This window comes from Echinops telfairi, unplaced genomic scaffold (assembly GCF_000313985.2).
Source record: "Echinops telfairi isolate 266 unplaced genomic scaffold, ASM31398v2 ScPeMD7_7458;HRSCAF=8496, whole genome shotgun sequence".
NCBI classification, from domain to species: Eukaryota; Metazoa; Chordata; class Mammalia; order Afrosoricida; family Tenrecidae; genus Echinops; species Echinops telfairi.
This window is the reverse complement of record NW_022111358.1, coordinates 31,324,337-31,340,854: the sequence shown is the minus strand read 5'-3', so window position 1 is coordinate 31,340,854 and position 16,518 is coordinate 31,324,337. Positions and strand designations below refer to the sequence as shown.

The window sequence follows — 16,518 nt, the reverse complement described above, 5'->3', positions numbered from 1 at the left end:
AGGAGGGGCGGCTGGAGTCAGGTTGGTAAAAATGCCTGTGAGAGGAGGTGTGTCTGTCTGACCTCTACCTCATAGGAATCAGCCTAAGGCTGTTGATGCTGATAAGGCTTCTCCTCCCCACTTGTAAAGTGAGACAAGGAGGTGGGACTTAGGGCCACCATTTCTATATGCTGAGTCAGAGTTGGCTTGGTGACAATGGGTTGTGGGAATCGTCGTGGGAGAAGTTATAGGTGTACCCTTGGGGAAGAAGGTTTGAATGACCCACATCCCCGTTCCTCGGTTCTAATCACATACAGTCTATGGGCCACAACATATCAGTTGGGCTGGCGCTGCTGCTTCCTGGTGCTTAATTCAAACTCTCTTTTCTAGACCCCGAGGAAGAAAGGAAGGCTTGATCAATTAGGAGTTCTTCCTTGTCTGAAACCAAGAAACCTACCAGTTCGTCTGAGATTCTAGATGTTGTCCTGGAGCTTAATCCCAGGAAGAATGTACTTCATGATTCTTTCTAAAGAAGTCTGGAGCCCTGGTGGCAGAGTGGTTACCCGTTGTGCTGCTTGCAATCCTCAAGGTCGATGGTTCGAAACCTCCGAGCCGCTCCTTGGGAGAAAGGAGTCTTTCTACTCCTGTAACTAGTTACGGTCTTGGAAACTCACAGGCGGAAGTTCTACCCTCTCCTATACCGTCTCGATGAGTCAGAATAGATGGCAGTGGGGTTTCTTTTTGTTTTTCCAAAGAGCTCTAGACAACATCTTCACCTCTTAATTTGCCAGAAGGTTATAAAAACTTTCCCCAAACAACCATTTCTTGTTCTGATTCTATCTGAGCCTCAAGGCATGGCACTGAGCGAGAACTTTAGGCAGGGTTTCTTGGGGGAAATGGCGTTCAGGGACTCCGGAGGATGGAGTCCTGGCCTTCAGCTCGATCCAGGCTGCAGTGGCGAGTCGAATTCTCTCCTCCCCTGCAGGAGGTTTGGGCTTGGAGTTGATTTCCAGTCAGTTGGCTTCACACACAGACACGGCCCATCTGTCTGGAGAGGCCTGCATGCTGCTGATGCTGAACAGGTTCCAGCGGCGCTTCCAGAGGAAAATGGGCTAGGAAGAAAGGCCTGGTGATCCCATCCGCGTTTATAGCTCCGTTGTCCACGGGACTTACCAGCAGTCAGGCTCTAACAACAGCTTGATGTGGGGATGGAGCTGGGCGCTCAGAGAGCCAGCATGCACGGCGGGAAGAATTCTGGAGCCATGGAGAGGCAGGCTCAAGTCTTGGTCCTCTGCCTGCGGTGTGCTGATAGGAGAAAGCCCCACTTCCCCAGTCCGGAAAGCGGGGATAAGAACGTCTTCTTCAAATTATTACCGTCTCTCCGATCATTCCAGTTATTGATGAGAAGCCATTTGTGTCACCCATGAGACCATTCCCTAGTCCACCATGACCAGGCCCCAAGTTAGGCACTAGAGCCTCAGCAGTGGTCCGGGCTGGTCGAGAACCTGCCCTCAGGGGACTTGGCCTCTGGTGGGAAGAGAGAATGAGAGAGAGCTTGCTAACCGGGGAAGGGAACGCAGGCCGCCACACGGGGTGGCCTCTAATCATGCTCTCCTCTTTGGTCCTAATGCTATGAGCACATGGCTTTCCAGACTAATGACTGCACTTCCCGGGCTTGCCTGAAGCTAGGTGCAGCCGTGTTACGAAGTCCTGCCCAGGGACGGAAGCAGAAACAACCGCTAGGAGCCTTCTTTACAGAAAAGGAGCCGCGTCCTTCTTCACTCCTTCTTCCTCTTGCTGGCTGCAAAGCAGAGAGGATGGCTGGCGCTAGAGCAGCCACCCTGAGCAGCGCGGAGGAAACTACCTGCGGAGACAGAGGGCCCCGGTGTTCTGAACCCTGTGAGAGCAGCACGCCAGCGAGGACTGCCTCCCTCCAGACTTTGACATCAGAGAAGAAAATAAACGCGCTACTTTGCTGAAGTCGCTGAGCTGTGGGGCTTTCTCTCGCATCCCGCCCACCGTGAAGTGTCCTTGATACAACAGCAGAGAGGCTGGGGGTCTCCCCAGCTGGCCGGTTACAACAGGCCCCTTGGTGAGGGGGCAGGTTGGGCCAGAGCCCTGAATAACGAGAAGGGGAAGGGTGGGCCGTGGAGAGATGGGGAAGGACATATGGGCAGGCCAGCAGGGAGAGCTGGCAGGGATGGGCTTGGGGCAACGGGGGGACAAGAGGAGAGTGAGCAGAAGGCAGGAGTCACCGGAATGGGAATGGCCGAAAGCCCACCCACCGAAGCTGGGGAGCAGTTTCCGCAGGGAAGTGAGAGCCAGAGAAGGCTCTCCAGGAGACGCCTCCGCCCGATGTGTGTCAGCGGCATGGCACGGAGCCCTGAGGAGGGCTCTGGGCTAATGGAGAGCCCTGAGGAGAGGGGCGGGGAGATGGAGGCCAGAGGAGGACCACAAGGAGGCAGCGCGGATAGAACAAGCTCTGCTTGGATGTGAGCCCAAAAGAGAAGAATCCTGATGCAGGGCATATGGACTTCCTCCCCCAGCACTGGGAAAAAGGGAAAACCCAAACTCCTCCCCATCACAGAGACCCCCCAGGACAGAGTAGAACTGCCCCCGTCTATTTCTGAGGCTGTCAATCCTTATGGGAACAGAAAGCCTCATCTTTCTCCCTTTGAGCAACTGGCGGGTTAGAACCACAGACTGTGCCGTTAGCAGCTCAGGCCAGGCCCTTTCCTGCCCCAGCTATTCCCCTAAGGGCCAAATGTCCCTGCCAGGGAACACACTGGCCTTTAGTGCAAAATCCCAGTGGTCTGAGTCCCCAACCCACAGGGCACAAAAAGTCAGAAGTTCATCAGGGACTGTCCCTGGCCCCTGCCGCAGCCACCCTGGCCAGACCAGGTCCCCTCTGCCAGCCTCCTGGCTTCCGCCAATACCCGTCCCTTCAGCTGGTCACCTTGAGCCACCTGGGCGCCCCTCACCGTACCTACCACTGCAACCCATGGCCGCCTTTGTCCTTTCCGTCCATCCTCAAAGGGGAGCAAGGGCAGTTGCCCCTGCCCAGCAAGGCCTTGCGGAGGGCCTGGGAGTCAGGATGGGAACTGCCCACTGGCCTTCAGGAGCAGCTGTGATTATACACCGGCCTGCCCGCTCCCCCCGGGGACCTTGTTGTCAAGCTCATTTTAAACAACAGGCCACTCAGCCACCCTTCGCCCCGGCCCCAGCTTTCCAGCCAGCACTCCTTCAGGCTAAGAGCGGGAAAACGGTTCTCACCATCCCTCCGTCCTTGGCCGGCTGGAGTGAGAAAGGCTTGTCCTTTGGGGGACACGGCACCTCTCCCTGCCGATAGCGTCTTCATCTGGACATGTGGTCGGACATCGAAGCAGGTGGGCCGGTCACATGGCCACTCACAGAGTTCTTGCTGACATGTGGCTTAGGCGCCCACACCCTCGGGCAGGGACACCCATGACCTTGGGAAGGGGCTCCAGTAGGCTCCCCCCTTTCCCAGAAATAGGCCGGTGGGAGGGGCTCTAAGGAGAGCAACAGTGCCCTTCCCAGAAGGCCCATCTGGATGCCGTCCTACGGCATCTGGTCCCCTGCCCAACTCCCAAAGGTCACGAGTTCTGGTCCCAGTCCTCTAGCCCAGGAGCATGGCCCGAGGGCAGCATGCCTCTCCTTGGTGTTTCCAGAACCCCCAGCCTAGAGCCTGGTGTCTGGGGACCACCAGTTGAACGGAGCCAATCCAGGTCCACATTTGAATGTTGTCATGAGTGAGGAAATCATCCCTTCTTCCTGGACAAGTTTTAATACGTGTGGGATGTTGCACTGACTCAGGGAACTGTCCCATGCAGCCAGGACAGCCAGAGGACAGAAGATGTGTGTTGGGAGCAGAAAGTCGTCCCACACACACACACACACACACATCAATCTGCTGAGCTGCTGCCTGGGTGGCTGCCGGCTGCCAGGGTTGGTGCCCGCACGGGGACGGTGTCCATGCGCCGGATCAGTGAATGAGTGAGCGCCTGGAGAAATGGCAGAGACTTTGCCCATCCGGATGGTCTTGGGGTCTGCCAGGCCGCTGTGGTCCCTGATGGATCAGAGCATGACCCAGTTCCCTGTGCTGTCACTCCAGAGCAGAGCAGGGCTGTGCAGCCCTGCGGAAGTCACTTGACCACTCTGTGCTCCCTTCCTCAGCTGAGAATGGGACCCTCCTTGGTGGGTGCAGGTTAAGTGAGTTAACAACGCAGGGAGAGGGCTGGGAACAGCCCGGCACACTAAGAGCGGAGAAGGCCCTGGCGGGGACCACCAGGAGTCTGAGCAGAACACCCCAAAGCTGGGCAGAGGTCCCTCCTACAGCAGATGTTCCTGTCTGTCCTGACAGATTTCCCCTGTGGGCTGTCAGTCCTCTGGGCCCCAGGAGGGGCATTCAGCTGCCACTTGGGGGGCAAGAAGATAGACAAAGAGGCTGAGCCCCCTGGGCAGACAGGGACTCCATGTGGTTGTCAGGGTCCAAGGAAGTGAGCTCAGTCCCGGCCCAGGGTTTGAGACAGGCGCACCAAGCCCGGAGCGGCTGCAAGGGGCCGGCCCCGGGAAGCTTGAAGCTCAGAGTGGCCAGAGAGGGCTCGGCTCTGCCTTCCGATTCCTGCTCCGTTCTCAAGGCCTTAACTTCCCCAGGGCTCCCAAGAGGACAAAGAACAATGGTGTCCTCAGAAAGCCCAGTTAGGTTTAAGCACTTTGGCCCAGGACCCTCCGTGCTGCAGGCACCTGGTCCACGTGGTCAAGCCCTTCCCCGGGAAGCGGCTCTGCCTCTGGCCTCCTCGGTTTCCTCCCACAGAAAATGGGCTGGGAGAGGGAGGGCGGGGTGGTTGTAAGGCCAAGCCGGGAGCAAGCCGTCTATAAGCAGGGGTGCTGGCTCAGCCCACTTGTCTCCCTCAAGACTCAGCTCAGGACCGGCTGGCCTGGGGCCCCCGAGAATGGTGGTGGAGTGGCTGGCTCGGCCCAGCTCCCTGTCCTGGTCTGCGGGTTTACATGGTTCGGAGCCTGAACCTGGGAGCCCCCAAGTCAGCAGACCCAATCCCAGCACTCTCACGGGGGCACATGGGGCAACGACTGACCAGGGTCCCCAGTAGTCCCTGTAGGAGCGAGACTGGGCCTGCTTCTCAATGCTAGGCCCAGACAGTGTGGGCAACACCTCTTGTCGTGGATGGAAAGCCTCTTTACTCTAGTCCACCTGGACTCCTCTGGAAGACAGTCTGCTTCGCAACCAGAGCCCAGGAAGAGGTGGCCAGGTCCCAGCCAGCCCCGGGAGCGGAGCTGCTGCCCTGCTGGAGGGAGGTGTGGGGAGGGGCATCGTGGGCAGGGCAGGGGCAAGAATGCAGCTGCTCCGGCCTGGGGCCTGGGGCCTGGGCCGGGCAGCCGACAAGGAGCCAGTGTGCCCAGACATTGGAGCTTTGTGAACCAGGGCCCCGAGTGAGGATGGTTGTTTTTGTTACCCTGACATTGTTTCAGGTTGACTGAATGTCAGCGTCTTAGCGCCCAGGGGCCAGCTCTTCAGAGCCAGCAAGGGTCCTGGGGACAGACAGCGAGGCTGTGAGGGTACCTAGGGTGGGGCGAGGAGGCTGAGGAGGACCTGGGGAGATCCCCAGAGAGAAGCAGGGGGCCAGGTGGGAGGATGGACGGGGCAGACGGGTGCATACCCCACCAACAAGGCTGGAGCTCCGAGCACCTGGCTATTGAACCTCCATCTATGAAGGGAGACCCTGTAGAAGCTCTGGACCAGCAGGGCCACAGAGGCCTGGGGGTGCGGGTGGGTGGGGTGGGTCAGCCTCACAGCTGTCCAGATGTGGGTGAGCGATAACTCTATTTACCAGGCACCCAGCAGGAGCGGGACAGGGGGGTGGTGGGGGGAGCGTCGGGGCTCCCGGGACCCATGGGGTAGGCAGATTAGGAGGCGGGGGCATGAGTCAGGGGTTTGTGAGCTGCCCGGGGGCGCGAGAACCAGGCCCTGGCGCTGTTAGAGCAGGCGGGAGCTCAGCTGGTCTCAGAGGGCACTGCTGGCTGCAGGAGTTTGCCACCGAGGGACCCTGAGACTCCACCTGAGGAGGATCGTGAACAGGTGGGCCAGGCAGGGGGGGGCGGGGCTGGGAGGTCTGGGACTCCTGCCCTGAGGCGCTGCGCAGGTGTTCAAGGTGAATCTGTGCCCACCAGCCTCCAGGGGTGGCATGAGAATGTCACCAGGCTGTTGCTGCCCCCAGGGCTCAGGCCCATTGACACCTGCAGCCTCCTAGAGCAAGGTGGCAAGTGGCAGGAGTGAGAGGCTGGCTCCTTGGCACAGGTGTGTGTAGCTGGTGTGTGTGTGTGTGTGTGTGTGTGTGTGTATGGAGGGGTGGGGAACATATTTGGTCCCTCTCCTGTTGGGGGTCCTTGTCTGGCTTCTTTTTATCAGTTCAGCTTCTCAGGTCCCAGACTCAGGTGTCAGGCACCCAGCCCTCCCTTGCCCAGGGGGCAAGACCCCACTTGGGCCTCTCCTGGAGCATCTCCTAGGGGAAGCTGACACAGGTTGCATCCTGGGAGGGATTGGAGGGAAAGGAGGAGTCCCCTACAGCCTGAGGTGCTCGGAGCACTGAGCTCAAGCCAAATCCCTGGGGAGCGAAGGAGGCGAGGAGCAAAGAGGATGTCCGACTTAGACGCCCAGCTGCAGTAAGGACAGTAGCAGGAGGGCCGGGCTAACAAAGGGAGCTAGCGACTGCTTACGACAACTCCAGAACCCACCCACCAAACCTATGCCATCCGGTGGATGTGACTCAGAGCCACCTGATAGGACAAGGTAGAACTGCCCAGTGGGTTTCTGAGGCTGTCCATGTTTCTACTCGGAGTGGAGAGCCTCCACATCTTTGTCTCAAGGAGCAGCTGAGGGGTCTGAACATGCTATCTTGCGGCTAGCACTAAGGCTCCTGGTCTGTGAGGTCTCACAACGAGACCATGCTGACTCATAGCCACCCTGTAGGACAGGGTAGAGTTCTTCCTGTGAGTTTCCAAGATTGTAACTCTTTACAGGAGTAGAAAGCCTGTCTTTCTTCCGAGGAGCGGCTGGTGGTTTTGAACTGCTGACCTTGTGGTATAAGCAGCCCATCGTGTAAGCACTATACCACCAGGACTCCCCAGTCAATGTGTTAGGAACCACCATTTTTACCCCCATGTTACAGAGAGAGCTGAGGCACAGAGAAGCTAAGCCACCTGCCCAACGTCACACAGTTATTAAGTGGCAGGGCTGGGATTTGAATCTAGGCAGGCTGGCTTTAGCATTGCCCTTCACCAGGCACACCACACCAGCTCTCCTAGGGACAGCGGTGTCCTTTTCTGGGAGGCAGCTCAGCCTAGTGGTTAGAGTCGGGAAGGTCAGGGTTCCACTCTATTTCTGACACTCACCTACTAGGGGACTGAAGCTGGCAAACTTCTCTGAACCTCAGCTTTCTCACCTGCACAATGGGCGACCCCCAGAGGGCTTGGGGGCTGTCAAAGGTAAGGCAGTCCAGTTCTTGCTCTGCTACGGGGGTGGCTACATAAAGGGCGCCCTCCTCCCCGTCATCTGGCACACCCCTCCAGCCTCTTCCCAGCTGTGTGGTCTCCCAACTTCACAGCCCCAGATGCCCCTCTCACCCTTATCGGACCTTCCTCCGGCTGGCCAGCTGGCTGGCCAGGTGTTTGGCACACTTCCAGCACCCAGCACTGGGGCAGCCTCTGGGGACTAAGCTCTTATCAGTGCCCCACAGAACAAGGCCTCCACTGGGCCGGGCAACCATCTGAGTCATGGGGATGCCTCCCAAAGACCCGGAAGCCTCCAGGCACCTCCGTTCTGCCCTCTGCTCTACCACGTATGTCCCAGAAAGGCGAGGGGTGACCCTCCCATTGCACAGATGGGCTGACTGAAACCTCAAGAGAGGCTAAGAGCCACCAAGGCCACTTAGCCAATCAGAGGTGGAGAAGCAGCCTGGGTCTCTGGCTTCTCCCGTGCTGACCAACCCACCTGTCCCATGGGAAAACTGAGAGCACCATCCCTGCCCCCGCCCCCCCAGGGGTGGGACTTCTAGCACCTAAGGCTTAGACACCTCGGGCATCTGAAGGACAGAGGCCCTGGAGGGAGAGTGAGCTGGGACCTGAGAGGTCCTGAGGGGGGTGAGGGGCATTCAGACAGAGGAACAACCCCCCCACACACACACACACACAGTGAGTTCTAGCCAATGGGGCAGGGGAGAGAGAGAGGGGAGAAGAGGAAGGGAGGGGAGCTTCGGGGAGCAGGGAATAAGGAGGAGAGATTGGAGGAGAAAGGCAAAATAGGAGACATGACCAGAATCCTCAAGGGACATGCCTGTCTTCCAGTTTTGAGAGTCCCCCACCCCCACCCCCCGTAGTGCTCACTGCCCCTCATCACCTCAAGGCAAGGATCTCTCCCTTTGCTCAGTTGGGTGGGGCTCAATCGAGCCTTCTCCTACCTCTAAGGTCTCTAGGACCACCCATTCTCACAAAGAAGTTCTCCGTTATAGCCCTTCCTGCAGAGTCCCGCCCTCCTCCCGTACAGGACGTCTCACCGGGCAGGCCCAGCAGCGTCCTCAGCGCCACTGCTGGGCCATTTCGCCCACCTGGGCTGTCCTGCCCCCATCAAGTCCCACCTGTGCTCCTAGACACAGCCAGCGGCACCTCCTCCAGGGACACTCCCTCCCCACTGCCCAAGAAGCCTGCTGTCCCTCCTGCCGTGCAGACCCTTGGCCTCAGAGCCTGAGCTTGTTTGGGGGACTGTCTTGGGCACGCGCTTGTCTAGGAGCTTCTTGAGAGGAGGGACGGTGTCTTGTTCATCTCAGCTTCCAGCGTGCAGCAGGATGACAGGCATGGGGTGGCATAGCACCTGAGGGAACTGAGTCTCCTGCCCCCCCCCCCACCAGTTGTAGAGCCCCAAACCTGCAATGAGGAGCCAGTCTTAATTTCACTCAGCAAATAAACACTTAACCAGCACCTAGCATGTAGCAACCACTCTGCTGGAAGCAGTGAGGTCCTGGTCCACGTCTCGGCTTCTCCTCTAGAGGCAGCTCAGATGATGTTGGCCCAGATCATTCCAGAAGCCAGGAAAACGGCGGGTGGGGTTAGTGAACTAGAGGGTCATCGGGGAGACCCTCTCTGAAGAGAGGACGTTCCGGCTGTGATGTGAGTGGGACTGAGAGGCGTGGGGGTGGCACATGCAGGCGGAGGCGAGATAGCGGCATGTGCAAAGGCCCTGGGGCAGGGAAAGGTGTGGTGACTCATGGGAGGGGCGGAGAGAGCGCAAGGGGAATGGGGCTCCATGGGGTTGGGTGGGAGGAAGCGAGGCCACATCAGGATGTTTCAATGCGCTGCTCCCTCGACATACTCCAGGGACACTGTGCACATCCCCCCTCCCCAAATTCCAAGGGTGCTGCAGCCAGTATCCAACCTGAAGCAGCCATCTAGTGGGGGATGGGGTGTGTTTTAGACAGCCTCACGGGAACTAGGGTGGCTGAACTGGGGGACAGATCATGCCCCTACAGCTGGCTGAGTCCTGAGGATGGGCATGAACAGAGTCATCAAGGACTGGTAGGCAAAGCAGGATGTGCATTGGAAGGACCCCCCTCCCACCCTCCCCAGGGCATTCAGGGTGATGCCAGTCCCCAAGCTTCACAGCCTGTCCTCTCCTAGCCCACCCAGCCCGGGCCTTCACACCACCAGCCCCGCTCCCGCCTTCCATCTCCACTCACTGCCTTTCTTGGACCCCATCAATGCCCAGCCCCTCGAGGGTAGGCTGAGTAGACCCCAGGATGCCTCCTGTCTCAGCCTCTGTGCCTCTCCCTGCAGGGACCCGCCGGGCGGGTTATGCTGGGGACTTGAGTTGCGGCTGACAACTGGACACTCAGGACCGCACCATGGGGGATCTGCAGGTGGGTCTTTCGGCACCCAGTGGGTCTAGCCTTCCTGGAAGTGGGGGAGGGGCCTCCCAGGTGAGCCATGACAGCCGTTCCCCGCAGGACTATGAGGAGGTGCTGGAGGAGATAATGGTGGAAGAGGCGTATGAAGACCCAGAAATCATCGAACCCCAGATAGAGGAGCCAGCAGGTGAGCCCCGCGCCCCTCTGTCAGCCGGGGGTGGACTGCTGAGTCTTGGACACAATGCAGGCCACACTCACTGCCACGGGGCCATTAGGGCCTGACGGCCCCACAGCACAGGGCAGAACGGCCCGGTGGCTTCTGAGACGCTATCTCTTTCCTGGGGGCATGGACTGAGAGCTGCCTGGTGGGCAGTTCGAATCTACCCGTAGCTCCACAGGAGAAAGACTGGCCTTTCTACTCTCATAAACAGTCACAGTCTTGGAACCCCACAAGGGGGTTGCCACGATTCAGCAATGAGTCAATGGCAGTAAGTTTGTTTGTTTTTAACTGGTTCCAGGAGTAGAAAGCCTCATCTTTCTCCCAAGGATCAGCTGGTGGTTTCGAACTGCCAGACAAAGATGAGACGCAAACGAGAGCAGCCCCTCGCACAACCACTGACCCACCTGGTCTCTGCAGGTCAAGAACTGTGACCTAGTCCCTTCTCCACCCCACAACCCCAGGGCCAATTCCCCCACAATCCTCCATGATTGAAGGATAAACAGAGTTTTGTTTTAAATGATCACAGGTGACTGGGGACAGGGAGGGGGAGCAGGGCCAGTCACCCGTCTCCGTGCCCCTTAATGGGGGAGAGGGCAGCGGGGCCTGTCTGACACAAGGGCGTGGGGTCACATGCCACCTGTGTGCCCATCCAGTGCCGACTTCTAGGCCAGGCTCTGGGCCTGTTTGGGGGGTGTTGCTTGGTGGGGGTGGGGGACCAGAGGTCTTAAGAAATGGGAGGCTGTGGAGACCCCCAAGGCAGAGATATGCCACCCTCCTTGGCCTGCCCAAGGTCTCGAGTAAAGAACGCAAGGAAGGTCCCTGTTTACAGTCAACAGGACTTAAGCGCAGGCAGTTGGCGTGGAAGACACCCGGCCCCTTTGGGGAATGGGGTGCCTGTGCTGGGGGGCGATATAAGGGCTGGGGCATCCCGGATTCCAGGGCTCAGCAGAGGCAGGGCTGGGCTGGCGGGACCGTTGAGGCAGGTGGGAAGACGGAAGGGAATCAGGCTGTGGAGGGTGGCAGAGAGGACGGCGACCCCAGGGTCGTCCTGAACATGGCAGCGAGGACTCACAGACCTTGAGTTCCACTCTTGCTGGGGAGGGGCCTGTCCGAGGTCTTGTATGAGGCTCAGAGGGGAAGCAACGGGGCCTCCCAGGGCCCAGAACAGGCAGGGCCCCAACCCAGGGCCCAGAGAAGGCCTGGGATACCATCCATACCTGGGTCTCTGAGCCTCACGGTGGGTGCTGTGGAGGCCTTTCGGGACCCTGAGGTTTTGGGAAAAACAGTCTCTGGCCTGCCTTTTCAGTGCACCTCACCGAGCCAACAGCCACAGACTACCACACCACATCGCCCCCAGGAACCCACGAGGTGAGGAGCTGGGCCTGCCCATCCCCTTCCCCATGCCACCCTTGGGAGCTACCGTTCTGCCAGGGGCAGGCAAGCTCAGGGCAGGGACACGCAAAAAAGGAGAAAGAGTCCGTGGAAACAGGTAGAAGGGAAGAACACACACACACACACACACACACACACACACACACAAACGTAGGGGGCAGACTTGGGTCCCAAGCCAGAGAGAAGTTGGCTCCTGGCGGTCCAGGCTGTGAGTCCCCTGGCCTGGGCTGGGCTATCTCATGGGCAAAGCATAGCATTAATACCGCTCCCCTCTGCCCAGCATGTGCCCCGCCCCCTCCCCGGGGCCCTGCTCTAACTGCTGAGGGCATTGGCTCTTCGGCCGACCGGGGAAACTGAGCCACACACCCACTGAGACTGAGCCAGTGACTCCAAAGCCCCTGTGCCAGAGTCAGCTGGACCCACCTTCCCTCTCGTCCCCTTTGCCAGCACTCCTGGTCCAGTTCTCCAGCTACCTCTGGTTTGGGGTCATTGGGGGACAGAACCCGAGGTGTGAGCTGCTTTCCAAAGTGCCCCACCTAGACCCTCAGACAGCTCCCTCAGCGTCTCAGTGTACCCAGCATGACCAGGCCAGCCCCAGCTCCTGAGCAGCCCTGCAGAGACTGCCCCTAAGCCCTCAGAGTCCCACAAGCATCTCTCCAGAGTCTGCTGCGTTCAGGGCCTGGGTGTCTACTGTGGTGTGGGACTGGTGGGCTCACCCTGGCCCATGGGGCCGCAGGTCTATGTGGAGCTGCAGGAGCTGGTGATGGATGAGAAGAACCAAGAACTGCAGTGGATGGAGGCAGCACGCTGGGTGCGGCTGGAGGAGAATGTGGGGAAGGATGGAGCCTGGGGCCACCCACACCTGCCGTACCTCACCTTCTGGAGCCTTCTGGAACTGCAGAGAACCTTTGCCAGGGGTGAGCCCCTGGACCCCACTGTGGCCCTGCCCCTGAGGCCTGGGGGTGAAGGAGGGCCCAGGGGCCACACCTGGTTCATCCTCTCCTGCCTGCAGGCACTGTCCTCCTGGATCTGCAGGAGTCCTCACTGGCCGGTGTGGCCAACCAGCTGCTGGACAGGCTGATCTACGAGGAGCAGATCCGGCCGCAGCACCGAGAGGAACTGCTTCGGGCCCTGCTGCTCAAGCACAGGTACCTTGTCACCAGGGGGCTCCCTCGGGGCCCACCTTCCCTTGCTTACCAGCCTGAGTCTCCCTGGGGGCTTCAGGGGACTCCTCTCCCACCGGGCAGGAGCCCACTCTATTCCCACTAAGGTTCTCACCTTCTCACCTCAATACTCAAAACTCATGGCCTTGGCGTGGACTCCAACTGGGACTGACCCTATAAGACAGAGTTGAACTGCCCCATGGGTTTCTGAGATGTTCAGTCTTTACCAGAGTAGGAAGCCTCATTCTTGTCTCTCAGAGTGGCCGGTGGGTTTGAACTACTGACCTTGTGGTTAGCAGCTCAGTGTATAACCCACTATGCCGCCAAAGCCCCTCACCCCTCTCAAGAGGTGACCATGTCTCTATGCTCAGAATTGGGGACAGGAGTGTGAGAACCTGAGCCCCACCCCCCTACCCCCCAGGTCTCTGGTCCCCAGGGATCAGTCCCACAAACTTCTTTTGCTTTACCTGGTCTTCTGGCCCCATCAGAGCTGCTCTGATTCTCCTGCCCCGGGGTCTCCCTGGTCTGGTCCCTGGGAAGTTCCACTTGGTGTCTATCCTTGATCATTTCTGCCCACAAAACTCCACAGCCCAGCCTGGACAGCTTGCTCAGTCCCCTGGTGTTATTTCCTGCAGTCATGCTGGAGATGTGGAGGCTCTGGGGAGTATGAAGCCCGCGGTTCTGACACACTCTGGGGAACCCTCGCAGCCCCTGCTCCCCCAAACCCCCTCACTGGAGATCCAGCTCTTCTGTGAGCAGGTGAGGCTGCGCCAGGTGTGCGTGGGAAGAGCTGGGCAACTCAGAATGTGAGAATGGACAGGGGAGGAAGGGCCTGAGCCCCGGCCCCCTCACCTTTCTCCTTCCAACAGGGTGAGGAGGGCACAGAAGGGCGCTCCTCATCCGGAATTCTGGAAAAGATCCCTCCGGATTCAGAGGCCACCCTGGTGCTCGTGGGTAAGTGACCCCAACCTACACTCTGACCTCCCCTGACCCCCACTCAATGCTTCCACCTTTGACCTGGCCCAGCTGGCCTCTCCCCCAGCTGGGACCCTGCAGCCCCATCCCACAGGGCACTCAGGGCCTGGCCTGATCTCCCGTCCCTCCGGCAGGCCAAGCCGCCTTCCTAGAGCAGCCGGTGCTGGGCTTTGTGCGGCTGCAGGAGGCGGTGGAGCTGGACGCCATCAAGCTGCCCGTGCCTGTACGCTTCCTCCTCGTGCTGCTGGGCCCAGAGAGTCCCCACACAGACTACACCCAGCTAGGCCGAGCTGCTGCCACCCTCCTGTCAGAGAAGGTGAGGAGAGCCCAGTGGAGGGTGGGGGGTGGGAGGGCAGGGGGGGTGGGCTCCCTCTCTGGGTTCCACGGGGCTGAGTGGCTTTAGCTGCTTCTGTCCCACCTGGCCAGGGCCAGTGGCAGCCATGACGTGGTGCAGCCCAGCCAGATCTACTTTCCTCTGGTTTACTGTGGCCGGACCCACTCGGTTGGCCTTGCCCCACCCATCTGGTTTATGTCCCCTCCTGCTCCTGTCCGCACAGGAGGCCCTGTGTGTCCCCTGAAGCTCTGTCTAGTGGGAATGAGGAGTTAGAGGGGACAGGAAGAGCATCCCACCACCTGAAGAAGCCTGCTGAGTGGGAGGGTTCTGCCCCCCCCCCCCAAGGCCATGGACCCCTGGGCAGCCCTGCCCTCTCCCCTGCCTGCAGGTGTTCCGCACAGATGCTTACCTGGCCCAGAGCCGGGGGGAGTTGGTTCACTCCCTGGAAGGGTTTCTGGACTGCAGCCTGGTGCTGCCGCCCACGGATGCCCCCTCTGAGAAGGCCCTGCTCAGCCTGGTACCAGTGCAGAAGGAGCTGCTGCGAAGACGTTACCTGCCCAGCCCCACTAAGCCAGACCCCAAGTTCTATAAGGGCTTAGGTATGTGCCCTGCCCGGCCTGGGGCTTGCTGAGTCCCCTAAAATCCTCGGATTCCCCCCACTTCTCATCAAGCAGCCCCGTACTATCTCTCCCCAATCTCACCCCTCCCAGCCTCCTTGGCCACCCCTGCCCATCATATACACCACCTCTCCATCACCCCCTCCGACCACATTTCTGCTCCCCCACAGACCTAACTGGGGGTGAAGGAGGGCCTGGTGGCCAAGACGACCCTCTAAAGCGGACAGGCTACCTCTTCGGGGGACTGGTTCGGGATGTGCGACGCCGCTACCCCAAGTACCTGAGCGATATCACTGATGCACTCAGCCCCCAGGTCCTGGCTGCCGTCATTTTCATCTACTTTGCCGCCCTGTCACCCGCCATCACTTTCGGTGGCCTCCTGGGTCAGTGTCTCCTCGTGCGCCCCACCCCCCACAGCCCTGACTTCTGACCCCATCTGACCCTCTGTATCCCCCACATCGGCCACATTCGTGACTTGCTGATGAGGTTCTGAACTCTGAACATGGTCCTGACGTCACCTGACCTCTGCCCACAGGAGAAAAGACCCAGAACCAGATGGGCGTGTCGGAGCTGCTCATCGCCACGGCCGTGCAGGGCATCCTCTTCGCCCTGCTCGGGGCTCAGCCCCTGCTCATCGTTGGCTTCTCGGGACCCCTGCTCGTGTTCGAGGAAGCCTTCTACTCGGTATCCGCTTCCTGCCCGCTCTGCCCCGGCAGCTGACCCCTGAGCCAGCCCGCCCGCCCGCCCTCCCGCCTGACTCCCGCCTGACTCCCGCGCCTCTGCCCGCCCCGCAGTTCTGTGAAAGCAACGGCCTGGAGTACATCGTGGGCCGCGTGTGGATCGGCTTCTGGCTCGTCCTGCTGGTGGTACTGGTGGTGGCCTTCGAGGGCAGCTTCCTGGTCCGATTCATCTCTCGCTACACCCAGGAGATCTTCTCCTTCCTCATCTCCCTCATCTTCATCTATGAGACCTTCTCCAAGCTGCTCAAGGTAGGGGCGCTGGTGTGCGCGCATGCGGCCGTGGACCGGATAAGGAGCCCCGATGGCGCTTTCCCGTAAGCATTAGATCGCTAACTACAAGATCAGTAGTTCAAACCCACCAGATGCTCCTTGGGAGAAAGATGAGACTGTGTGCTCTTAGATTTACCGCCTCGGACCCCCTCTATCAGGTCCGTGCGCATCAAAAGGGACTCCCTGGCAACGGCACTAGGCGGTGAAGAGTGTGTCTGTGGGTGTCGTTGCGCTCACGTCTGCAGAGCATTTGTGTGCTTGCGTTGCCACCTGTGTGTGGCAGTGCACTGGGCGTATCATTGTGGGCGCATAGCCTATGTGTCTGCCTGGTCCTTGTTCAACACATGCTTGTGCGACTGAGACAGCATCCACCTTGGCGTTGACTGGCACGGCTGTGTTCTTGCTGTGCCTGTGTTGGGTGACTGTCCAGGAGAAGGTAGCCTCGGTGCACCTGCCCACGTTGGTGACAACACCATCATATGACTAATGGTCAGGGGTGACAGCGTGCATACATACCTAAGTGTGACTATGCGAAGCTGCCCCAGGGAGTCTGAGAATTCTCTCACCTACCTGCCCTCCAGAACTTTAGAACCTGAGGATGGAGCATCCTTCCTCCCTAGCTCTGTCCCATGGAGCTACATCTGGAGAAAAGGTGGACACGGTGCCTGTCCTTGATTTCATTGGCTAGTGGGTCTCTCTGTTTCAGCTTTCTCTGTCTCTCAGACCCTGGTAGCACATACATGTGCATGTGTACTCACATATGATCATTGCCTGTGGCCCACTCCATCTACTCTTAGCCTGGTCTCATCCTTGAACACCTAACTGGCCTCTGTACTCATGAGCACTAAAGAAGATGGGTGGGTGGATGGATGGATGGATGGATGGATGGATGGATG

At 59.4% G+C, this 16,518-nt stretch overlaps 1 protein-coding gene across 1 annotated transcript in view; it reads left to right on the top strand.

Annotated features, from left to right (window-relative positions):
• Positions 1–6,028: 6,028 nt before the first annotated feature.
• Positions 6,029–16,518, top strand: part of SLC4A1 (solute carrier family 4 member 1 (Diego blood group)) — a 16,469-nt gene continuing 5,979 nt past the window's right edge. The window contains exons 1-13 of the mRNA XM_004707217.2: positions 6,029–6,094; positions 9,841–9,923; positions 10,011–10,098; positions 11,438–11,499; positions 12,260–12,440; positions 12,536–12,671; positions 13,322–13,445; positions 13,556–13,640; positions 13,796–13,977; positions 14,384–14,594; positions 14,783–14,995; positions 15,148–15,296; positions 15,407–15,601. Of these exons, the coding sequence (XP_004707274.2) occupies positions 9,909–9,923; positions 10,011–10,098; positions 11,438–11,499; positions 12,260–12,440; positions 12,536–12,671; positions 13,322–13,445; positions 13,556–13,640; positions 13,796–13,977; positions 14,384–14,594; positions 14,783–14,995; positions 15,148–15,296; positions 15,407–15,601 (1,641 nt within the window). The 5' untranslated portion in view covers positions 6,029–6,094; positions 9,841–9,908. The remainder of the gene's footprint in view (positions 6,095–9,840; positions 9,924–10,010; positions 10,099–11,437; positions 11,500–12,259; positions 12,441–12,535; positions 12,672–13,321; positions 13,446–13,555; positions 13,641–13,795; positions 13,978–14,383; positions 14,595–14,782; positions 14,996–15,147; positions 15,297–15,406; positions 15,602–16,518) is intronic.